Consider the following 12,381-nt stretch of genomic DNA (forward strand, 5'->3'; position numbering starts at 1 on the left):
TGTGCTATGTACACTAGGAGTGCACAACAAAGCACACACAACAATAAAAAACCTGTCCGTAGCTACTGGTACCCTTGCTTGATCGCTTTTGCTATTATTTGTATTACTTTTGTTAACAAGAGCAAAGAGGGCTTACTCTTTCTAAAAGGATTAGGAAGACAAGCATGGTTGGCAGCTCTATGAAAGCCTGTTAAGTCTAGACATGCTGACAGACACTTCTAGTTTATACCCAGATGGCAGCTTTAAAGATACCACCATGGATATGAGTGGAAGCCTTCACTTCTGAAGCAGTCAATGGCTAATGCCACACTTCTAAAGGAAGAGGGAAAGACAGATGTCATTTCTTCTGAGAAACATACAAATGCTACAGTGATGGACATGCAATAAAAACGTGAATTACAATGCAGAGAAAAAGACAATGTATCACTTAGAGGTAAGTATCTCCTTTCATGTGCCACTACTGGTGGTTATTTGGGGGGATCTGGGCACAGCTCATTAGCATGTGACTTACAGATCATTAAATAAATAATCAAAACAACAAAAATAGTTTCTTGCCTAAATAAATGAGATATAGCAAAATGTTGAAAGGGGCAGTTTAAACTTTTTATCTCTGTTCTTCATATCAGAGTAACTTCTAGCAGCATCTCTGGGAAGAAAAGCTGAATTCCAGAGAAGACATTCACCAAATTCTAATGACTTCTGCTTAAAATGAGATACTTATAGTTTTACTTTTTTTTACGTATTTCCACTTCCTGCTTCTCTTCCAGGTGGACACTGAAATACTCTAAAATGGAGATGTAAGACTAACTGTCTTCTTAAGGCATTGCTGAAAAGTGCTAGATGAAATACAGAAATACAGCTCACTGTTATGTAGGCAACTGATCTCGTGTATTATTTACACAGCAGATCAAAACAAAGGTGAAAACTGAAACTGCCATTGCAAATATGAATATCAAATAACTGAAGAACCACCTGGACAAATACAAATGCACTATTCTCAAAGGTATAGACTTGTCTATCAGAATAGGTACTAGCAGGAAGACAGCTTATCTGAGGAATTCTGTGGTACAAAATGCAGAAGAGATGAAGATACCATGTCCTCTTATGGGAAATCTCAGGGCTTGGAAAGTATAAATATAAACCAGCTTCCCAATAAAACACACAGCTACAAAAATAAGAATCAAAGATACACTATCCACTAGTCATATATCAAATTCTAAATTTTGGGGGCAATGTCTGCATGCATATTTTCTAAAGCACACATTTTTTCCAACATTAAATCCATGAATCATATCCAACAACAAACCTGTAAAGCATACCCCAACACCTCTTCATGAATACGTTCCCACTTCTGATATGACCAAACACTAATAATGTTCTTCCAAACAATCTTCCATTTGCTGGAAATAGGCCCCTGGCTAAAGCACAACAGGCATATACTTTAATAATCTCTTGATTACCTGGATACAGCCTGAAACACCTAATAAATCTGTCTATTTTTCAAGTGGAGTGGGATTGATTTCCCCAGGGTTTCTTTGTCAGTTCCTTTTCAGTACTTAATATGAAAAGAAAATTATCGGAGAAGGTCAAATCTGACATGAAAAACTAGAAGGAGTACACACTGATGAAGACTTTTGCTACATTTAAAATAAATGTCCACTTGCTATTTCTCAGGTCCTATCTTCGTTCAGTCTTTATTTAAAGTTGTGTATGCTTCACAGCTTATAACAAGCCCAGTCACAGCTTGGCAACATGCTCAAATAGCCAGGAATTTCAACATTTGAATAGTAATCAAGCAAAAAACAGGGTGTTTTTTCACACTGTTTTGCCATCAGTAAATAGCCAAAGGTATTTACCACAATCATGACTTCTTACTGCAGAAAGTTACTTGAAATAAGAGGTCTACGTAAAAGCTTGAGACATACTGATAATTTTAATCCTCAGTTATCTACCCAATGAAGAGATTTGCCATTCTGTATATGTTCTATTTTCATGTCAATCTTCAAGGGTATAAACAAATGCTATAGTGACTTACAGGTAAGTTTAACCATCGGTAAGAAACAGCATAAAAATGTCTTGCCCTAATCCTCTTTGTTCTCTCTTTTGAAACCCAAATTTTATAGGACCTTGTACTAGATTTTTCCTCTTACTGTAGTAACGGGGATTTAAAATACCTTTTCTTAAAGAATGCTAAAAAGTACAGACAAAGGAACATGAATTTTTAAAAAGGCAAGAATACAGCACTAATGATACTACAAACAGTTAAATAATAGACGTAGCCGGGTTATTAAAAATGTAGATAATTACATTTAGTATGGATGAATTTAATTATGCATATTCATTTTGATATTCCCTACAGCGAATATTTACCTCAAAATTTAAAATGCCATTTAAAGTTTAATGGGAAATCTTTCAAATCATTTCAATATATTACTGCACAGCTAAAATGCAGAAATCTTCTTACACTTTAAAGAAACTGCATTTTTCAGATTTATCTATAAAGCTTGGCAATATTGGCAATGTAGTATACTCTGCTTAATGCAAAGTCCTCTCAACCACCAAGCTTTTATCACAGTGTTCAGAGTTAAAGTCTTCATACCAACACGTACTTTCTCCCAAATTTCAGGGTCAGATCCTGCAAAGATTTTATCCTTACAAATATTGTACGAGGCCAGTTTGGTCAATTTCTTTGGATATTCTCATGTGTGAGAACTTCTCATGCAAGACTTTTTTCACATTTACCCTCCATTAGACAATGCTACACAAAACCAAGGAAATCAAGCTCAGAGTTCTTTCACATGTCACTTCTGAAAGGAAATAAAGAAGAAAGTCTTTTTTACCTGAGTCTCCACACCTTGCTCAAGCAACCTTTTAGCCTGATTTTCTACTTCAAGCCGAGCTCTTGCAATAAAAAGCAGGTCATTTTCAATTACTTCTATTCCAGAGAGATCTATCCCTTGAGAAAGGTAATCTATAAAAGCAACAAAACATTGATAAGTATGACAAAGGATAATGGAACATTTTCAACATGCTAAAACATTTAGAAGTTACAGTTAGTTCCAAGGGACATTTCTGCATACAACACTTGACAATAGAGTATGTCAAAGTAATGAATTATACCAGAAAAAATGAAAATAAAAAAATTATTACTCAAGAAAACCTGGATATTGAATACCTTGAATTTACTTCACTGCACTTCTCTAGACCCAGACACTGCCGAAGAGCATGTGCACAGCATGAGTTCTAAGAAGCCCAGAATCTCAGTAACAGGGCAGGAAGGGGCAAGAAGTCATCTCCTTGTCCCAAAGGATTAACCAGATAATTAAACTTCTCTAACCAGGTGTCTGAATAAGTTCTAAGATCTGAAATTCCAGATGTATTATACATTAATAGATTCAAAACATACTTCATATATTTAAATTGCACTTCTAAACATTTGGGATCAAACACAGAAGAATGGCAAGAAAAGAAAACAGTATTATTTTTTTTCATTTTAAATCACAGAAACATCACAAAATTTATTATCATAATGGAAACCACCATCAGCAGCACATCTACAGGTTACTGGGCTGGACTGGGGACTGCAGCAAGAAAATCTATTCCAACTCAGCTTTTGTCATCGGCTATGGAGATTTGGCCAAATCACTTCATCTTTCACTAATAGCCACTTAGCAATGAGAGCACTCCAGCAAGTAGAAAACCCAACACTTCATCTCCCTTTATCAAAGCAAGTTTGACTCTGTGACATCCTTTCACCCAGACACATTCACTTTCTTTTAAAGGGGGTGACACTATAATGCCTACTCTTTGGACTATTTAGGCTTTTTGCATGGGACAATTTTAGATATAAAACACAACCCAGGGAGTAAAAACGAGGTTTTCACACTCCTTGAGGTCCCTGACCTCTATGTTCCCTCCTGCTGGCTCTTTGCCTGGTCTTGTGCTCCTGACCTAACCTAACTACTGACCTGTCTTTGAAAGAAGGGCTGAAGGATGCCAATTCCCAGATGTCTTTGATTTGTTAGTGACATTCACTTGGGATGCAGGGAACTGTATATTCAATTTCCTTCAGGCTCATGAAGACCTACAGCTTACATTGGGCTAGAACTCAAATAATTCAAATATTATGCAATTACACCCATAACTATTGCACATTTTTGCAAATCAAACCAACTATGGCCACTGCTCTGAAATCCATGTTCCTGGAATATGGAAAACATCACTTGAGAACACCTACTGTTTTAGGCTCCTCCAAGAACAGACACACCTCTTCACTTAAAACTCTCAATTACAACATAATTTCAGTGGGAACTGGATGATTAAATTTATAAAATGAACACTTCTGAACATGTCTGGAAGTGTTAGATTAGATCCACAGAGAAACGTGAAAGCAGTCTAGGAAGGTACCCAGTGAACCTGAGGAACCTTTGAAGTTGTTTTTTTTTTTACTCCCCCTTTTTTATCTTTCTAGATTTAAATCATCCCAATTCCCCATGTCAAGGTAGCCTAGACCTTTACACTACTGCTTATGTCCAGGATAACGCAGGACTACTCTCATTTACACATTTTTCAGCATTTTGCTTTATCAAGCAGGTCTTCCACTGCTTCTTTTGAAAGAACCAATAAAACTAACAAAATAATGGCCAAGGCATTTCACCCAGTGTCAGATACCTCCTTCACCAGACAATGTTACACTATTCCCATTTATAACCAGTCCACGATGACTTCCTAATATAGTTATCTTCCTTTTATGTACTCCCAGTAAGTTTATTAAGGCACAGACTTAAATTCCAGATAAGCTAACCAAACTTTTAAATCTTTGCCAAATAACCTTTCGCTTTATTAGCCACTTATTTTTGTCTATTCACAATAAGCTAATCTAAGCCTCAGATTAATTTTAGCAACCACACGTTCACAACTGAACACAAATTCCAAGTGAGTCACTTCACAGCTATGCAGAGAACATCCCTGTACCTGCACATGAAAAACACCGCATAAGAAACCGAAACAAAAAGTTTAGAGAACTATTGCATAAAGCTTAGTAAGGCATAAAGGAAATCAACCCTCTTAACAGTCCAGTACCTCAAATAGGTTTTAGTCTACTAGGAATAGGACCGCAAATGCTTTTGTCTGTATGCATTTGTTTAAAAATGGATCAGAGAAGTCAAAGGACAGGAGAGCAGCAGGACAGCCCACCTCACGCTGCACAAGCTATTAATGAAGCCCTATATGCAGGCTTGCTTACAAAGCTGCTTCCGCCAGGGGCTACAGCGGCCACACTTACCCATTACTTCCCTGTAACTTTTTGCTGTGACTCAGCTGCATATCTACAGGTGGCCTTACATATGAACCTATTAAAACTAATATTAAACTCCCACTAACTTTAATTACTAACTTCAATGAGCAGGTGTCTTGAATGCGAAGGCTAGTTTTCTGACCCCTTCCTCTCAGCTGCACAGGAAGAAAAAGGTGCAAAGAACTACTCACAGATTAAGTCTACTGCCATAGTAAACTCTGAAGTAGTTTCTTGGCAACGAGATTAAAAAAAGTGCAAATATCACCAAAGACTTACAGAGCCCACAAATATAAGATCTGCTGTGGAGTTCACTTATGTCATAAAATCACATTCTGCAACTCCAGGCTGCTTAAACAAAATAAAATTAAAATATGGTTCTGATCTCCTAAATCCACATAAATATCTGTGGAAGAGAACTAAAAAAGAGACTGTTTCTCCCTGCTGTATTTTATCTCAAAATCTAAATTAAGCCATTTCAAGTGCTAAAAATCTAATCCTTCTGATGGTTTTAAGAAAGGAACAGAAAGACCACGCTGCTTTGGCTTCTCCAAATACCTCCATCTGTGCCTCAGACTGGCAGCAACCTCCTGCTAAACTGCCAAAATCTGCAGCTTTGTTCCAAATTCCCTGCAATCCTAACAAAATGCTTTGGGACAATGCAATTCAGCAGGACTTCAAAAGAGAGGGCCTTTTTGCAGGTTCAGTGGTTAGACATCCTGCTATGGATGCTCATAGTTGCTATTCTAACCAGTAGGGAAGCCCTAGCAATCATATTATGTTTTCAAAAGAAAAGCAGTTTTCATAAGGACAGCAGGTCTATGGCAGAAACACCTGCAAGTGCCTTCCTGCCATTCCTATGTGAGAGCAGAAGCTGCAACACAGGCAGGATATGCGCCTTTTGATAGTTTCTATCATCTAAACAGACAACATATTAGAAATCTCTACACTTGTGTATCCTCAGGAGTGATGCTGCCATCACGGACAGCACAATGAAAGCGAGTAGAAGGGCAGTTGACACAAGGGCAGCCAGATCACAGCCAGAACCACGATGCATTTAGGATCCAGTTTATTTAAAAAATTGCAGAGGAACTCGCACGTTCCAACCAGCCAATTTTAGTTAGTAAAGAAATCGCGTCACATGAAATACAATGAAGATACTACCAGGGACTAGTAGGATTTTGCTTCAGGATTTGCGCTCACGCAATCATTATTCTGTTTCTTTCCATGCACAGTTTATAACACTGTGGCCATGACCGGAGGTGAGGGTGACATGGGCTGTAAGGCACTCCTGTCTTCTCAGGAATTAAGCAGACACAATGGCTTACCTCCCAGTTAGCAGACTCTGGGGACTGGGGCCCAGTTTAAAACCTGTCAGCTTTCCTCCTGCTTTAACCTTAAAGCACTAGAGTAAACCCAATACTATAATAGCCCTAACAGATTTAGTGAGTAACTGTCACCTCTACCTTAACGTATTTAAAAAGCGCATATATAACATTTTGTTAGCTTTGAGAAGACTTGTGCTTTAAACAAATTAGGACCTAAATATCTTGTAACACCACGGATGCAGCCATGACAGGCACTGCCCTCCCACCAGCATGACACACAGCCCGCTGCTCCAGTCACCTCTGCTCACTGGAGCCAGGGAGGAAATTAGAGGAGGGAACTATAGTCCTGTAGCCATTCCTCTACCTCTCATTCCTCTGCTAATTCTACCTCTTTATACATGTTCATAAAAATAAAAGCAAATCCTCAACTCTCCCACAGGGTGTTGGTATTGCTTGTTAAGCTCAGAAAGCACAGCTGGAAAGGACTTTTTAAGGACTTAAAATACAGACTGCCTGCTGAATCCTCTTCTTGAACAAAAATATTATATGCCAAGGCAGAATACACTGAGCCCTAGGAATCAGTGACATTTATAATCTATCTCAGCCTAACAAAGAACTAGAACTTTATATTTCTTCAAGAAGAAAGATTTTTGTCATTACAATTCCAAATTTTCTTGGTTTACTGAATCTGAACAGGTTTTCTAATCTACTGGCTGAGATGCTGCTTAAAAATGCGGTTTTTAAACCAACATTTCCCAGACAGTTATGTAAGAGCAGTTTAATAGAGAGAAATAAATCCGATATGCACATAGTACATTAGGTAGAAAAGCAATACTTTAAGCAACACAGTTAGCTTTTCTTAATCTAAGCAACTCAACAACATAGAATCTTTCTATTATATGATTTCAATTTTGGCTTAAAATATTGCTCTGTGAGGATATATAATGAAGACAGAAAAAAATCTGAATTAAAACTTTCCGTAAGTACTAAACTATGTTTTGGAATAAAAGGTAACTATGAAGCTAGCATCCCTATGAGCTTCACAAAAACTACATTATGCTCTTTATTTAGACTGAATTGATTTTGAGCTTTTGCTAGAAACTAGAGAATGAACAGAAGTCTTCCAAGGACAATGAGGTGCACTAACAAAGAGGAAACCGGGACAGCCAGTAATAAACCAATGTGATTAGACTGAGTCATTTGAGAGGCTACTTGAGCCGAAAGAGAAATCCTTCTGTGGTCTGAGAAGTAACCTCAGGGACGTTAATAAAGAAAAGGAAAGAAGGAAATTAGAAGAGCTAAACTGGATTCCCTAGGAGTAAACACCTAAGATCAGCACCACCACCCCAATGCATAAGTAGCAAGAATCAATGACAACTAAGAGGTGTTTCATGGGAGATGACGATGGAATTAAAAGAAATTAAGGCATTCCTGAAATTCTAAATAAAATCATAGAATCATAAAATCATAGATTTTTGTTTGCCTGTTTGAGGAAGGTTTGGGTCTGATGTCTTTTGCATGGGTCATTTGTTCTATTTTGCTTCTGCAGTTTCAGTTGCAGAAAATATTGGTGGTATCTGTATCCTGAGGCTGTTCTTCCATAATGAAGAAAAATTACAATTTTGGAAGAAACTACTGATTTAAATTCCAAAAAGTCAACAGGTCTAAATGATACCCAAGAGTTCTGCTGGGATTTAAGTATGCAGAAGATGAGAGGCTACCAAAACATGATTTATTAAGAAATACTGTAGAAGACCGCTACAGCGCAAACATTACAGTGCACACAGCACAGAATTCGTACTGAAAATTTCTCTAGAGGTAACTTAAGCATCAGAACAAATTGGCTGAACCTGTCCATTAGAAATAGCATATTAAAAATAAAGAATGTCAAGATGGAGTAGAACTGGAGTGGCAGTGTCATTACTACTTTAAGCTAATGCGAGCGCAGGCTGCCTCTGATTTCCACCTCTGCCCCTAACCTGCTTCCCTGTTCTTTCACTTCACCCCAGCCTTCAAGTTTTAGCATTCATGAGAGTTTTTTCTGTTGACTTAGTTTTCATCTCATGGCATTCTCTCATCTGACTCACACCGCAGACACACAAGAGCATAGGGAGAGGGCAGGAGCCCACAGGCAGGATACCACCCACAGGCGGTAGGTATCTCTCTTGGTGGAAGCTCACGTGTACATTGGTAGAAGATGTTCATGAAACTGAATCTAAATTATTATTTGCAATATTTATTTCTGTTATACAAAATTAGAAGAGACTGGACAGATATTATAAAAGGACATAAAATCTTTTCTACAAGGGAGAAGTATTCAGTAATGACAATCATTTCAGTTTTGAAAGGGGTTATTAAATGTTCAGTCTTTTTGTCCTACAGCAGTGCCTGGATACAAGCACAAAACACAAACAAAATAACTGGATTGATTTGTTAGAACTGCTGAGGACCTATTTGAATTTTTTTCCATCTGCTTCTAAAGTACCTCAAAGTAATTTACTCATTCAAACGGGCCACAAATCTAATCCAGCATGGAAACTTCCACAGTCCTAATAGAAATGTTAGTTATAGCACTAGCTATTGAAAAGGAAGGATGGGATCCTGTTTGCCTGAGTTGTATCTGAACCAATAACCCAGGAAGCTCCTGGCTGTGCATATATTCATTTGGGCTTTTTTTTTTATCAATATAGGTAATATAAAACTAAAACCAGTCCTAGAGCAGAGCCTAAGATCCCAGTACCTCAGCAGAAACCTACTGCTCACCCTTTGGTGAAAGTAACCTAACATTTAATATTACATATCTTTATCGACCTGTTGGAGTGGGTCCAGAGGAGGGCCGCGAAGATGATCAGAGGGCTGGAGCACCTCTCCTATAAGGACAGACTGAGAGAGTTGGGGTTGTTCAGCCTGGAGAAGAGAAGGCTCTGGGGAAACCTTATTGTGGCCTTCCAGTACCTAAAGGGGGCCTACAGGAAACCCAGGGAAGGACTTTTACTAGAGCATGTAGTGACAGGACGAGGGGGAATGGCTTTAAACTAGAAAAGGGCAGGTTCAGATTAAACATTAGGAAGAACTTTTTCACTTTGAGGGCGGTAAGACACTGGAACAGGTTGCCCAAAGAGGTTGTTGAGGCCCCATCCCTGGAGGAGTTCAAGGCCAGGCTGGACGTGGCCTTGGGCAACCTGGTCTAGTGGGAGGTGTCCCTACCTGAGGCAGGGGGTTTGGAACTCGATGATCTTCCAGGTCCCTTCCAACCTAAACCATTCTATGATTCTCTAAGTGGAATAGGTGGACACCCTAAACTTAAAGAACAGCGGCCTGCTCCTCAGAGGCACTTAAATTTTCCATGCAAATGATGCATAGAGCAGGTGGAGAATGGCAAGAGCAAGCATATTTGTAGGTCTTCAAACTGGAAGCTGGTGCCTCTGCAGCTTTCTCCATGTCCTGTTGTAGTCAGCCTAATTCTCCGCCCAGGCTGAAATGACTGCCCCACACCCTGCATCAGGCACCAAAGTACTTGCTGAAGCAAGGCTCATATTAAGCCTTTAAATCAAATGAAAGGGATTCCACTACAGTTACTATGAAACAGTATCTTACAGCCATCTTACACAGAGTGAGCTCCTCAGAAAAAGATGTTTATTCCTACAAAAACTGCACAGATTATGGTGCTTTGTAAAGTGTTCACAATAAGAATTTCATTGTTATGTGCCATATACAATATGCCATATATGTTAGATATACTTTACAAAATTATTAATTTTGAATTTTAAATTATTAATTTTGAACATCTTCTGCAGATATTATGAATTCATTATTGAATAGGAAGAAAATTTTATTTTACTAAAATGTCAGTTACTTATAAAACTCCTGCTATCTTTCCTTCCTTTTCCTACAGGAAGAGATTCCTGCAAACTTTTCCTTTCCTCAGTGAGACTACTGAGGATAAAAATCTCTCTCTGCCACCAAAATGCCATTAAGTTCCCATGAAAATTGATCTTTATTTAACCAATTTCTACCATCTTAAAAATTAACTACTTATATGCATAATACCCGAGGTTTCAATTTTTAGCTGTTTGAGCAACATTAAGTGAGGCAAAACTGTCCTGCTGGAGCAGAAATTGAGTGCGGCCCATGGCGCTGTATTTCTGTTTGCTTTCTCAGACAGCATGTTACCACACTCTTGCTGCTTAAGTCCAGAAAAGGAAATAAAATATATTAGACAACCAGACATAGTTTCTGATATATGTCCCTAGTGAAAGGGGATATTAAAAATAAAAACAAAATACTTCTCAGCTTTTTATATCAATCACATGCCAAGCCTGGTTTAGTTTTAAAGAAATGAGGTCAACAGTACCAAAACAAAACTGGTGGAAAGTATATGATTCAAAGAAAGCAAAACTTGAACGACTCATTTAAATACAGACAATTATCTTGTACTGTAAAACAGACCTGTCATCTATACTGTATTATCATAGAATCACAGAAAGGTTGGGTCAGAAGGGACCTTTAAAGATCATCTAGTCAAACCCCTATGCCATGGGCAGGAACATCTTTCACTAGATCATGTTGCTCAAAAGCCCCATCCAACCTGACCTTGAACAATTCCAGTGATGGGGCATTATATTACCTGGTTACACGGCTAGATCCAACATAAACAGTAGTTGTGGAACACCCCCCTTTGCTAAGTTATGGGGTTTTTTTTCCAGTAAAGCAATTAAGAGCAAGAGCGCTTGCTTTTTATTACATGTTAATGTATATTTTAGTCTGAGCTGTTACTATTTATCTTTAAAATGTTTTGACAGTACATACATGAATTGCTTTTATGAACTTCTATATTTCTAACATCTAGACCTATGAATGATTCCCTGTATATATTTTAGAAAAGTATGGAACGGGAAAAGAATCCCAAGTATTTAAGATTAAGATTAAGATTGTGTCCGGAGGCCAAGAAGGCAAATGGCATCCTGGGGCGCATCAAGAAGAGTGGGGCCAGCAGGTCGAGGGAGGTCATCCTCCCCCTCTACTCTGTCCTGGTGAGGCTGCATCTGGAGTATTGTGTCCAGTTCTGGGCTCCCAGGTTCAAGGACAGGGAACTGCTGGAGAAGGTCCAGCAAAGGGCTACAAAGATGATTAGGGGATTAGAACATCTCTCCTATGAGGAAAGGCTGAGGGACTTGGGTCTTTTTAGTCTAGAGAAAAGAAGACTGAGGGGGAATCTTGTTAATGCTTATAAACACTTAAAGGGAGGGTGCCAGGGGGATGGGAACAGGCTTTTTTCAGTGGTGCCCAGTGATAGGACAAGAGGTAACGGGCACAAACTTGAACATAGGAAGTTCCATCTAAGGAAGTTCCATCTAAACATGAGGAGGAACTTCTTGACTTTGAGGGTGGCAGAGCACTGGCACAGGCTGCCCAGAGACGTGGTGGAGTCTCCCACTCTGGAGACATTCAAAACCCACCTGGATGCCGCCCTGTGCAACCTGCTGTAGGTGACCCTGCTCTGGCAGGGGGGTTGGACTAGACGATCTTCAGAGGTCCCTTCCAACCCTGACCATTCTGTGATTCTGTGATTAAAGTTTTACTTCAGAAGAAAACTGAGAATTCAACACTCTAAAATTAGATATCATAGAATGGTTTAGGTTGGAAGAGACCTTAAAGATCATCTAGTTCCACCCCCTCTGCCAGGGGCAGGGACACCTCCCAATAGACCAGGTTGCTCAAAGCCCCATCCAGCCTGGCCTTGAACACCTCCAGGGATGG

General features: G+C 38.9%; 1 protein-coding gene across 1 annotated transcript in view; it reads right to left on the minus strand.

The window, feature by feature from the left end:
- COG5 (component of oligomeric golgi complex 5) overlaps positions 1–12,381 on the minus strand; it is a gene marked incomplete at its 5' end in the record, with an annotated part of 196,203 nt that overhangs the window by 109,678 nt on the left and 74,144 nt on the right. The window contains one exon of the mRNA XM_082498068.1: positions 2,841–2,971. Within this exon, the coding sequence (XP_082354194.1) occupies positions 2,841–2,971 (131 nt within the window). The remainder of the gene's footprint in view (positions 1–2,840; positions 2,972–12,381) is intronic.

The sequence above is a fragment of the Vanellus vanellus genome, assembly GCF_965231255.1.
Source record: "Vanellus vanellus genome assembly, chromosome: 1".
In the NCBI taxonomy this organism is placed as follows: domain Eukaryota; kingdom Metazoa; phylum Chordata; class Aves; order Charadriiformes; family Charadriidae; genus Vanellus; species Vanellus vanellus.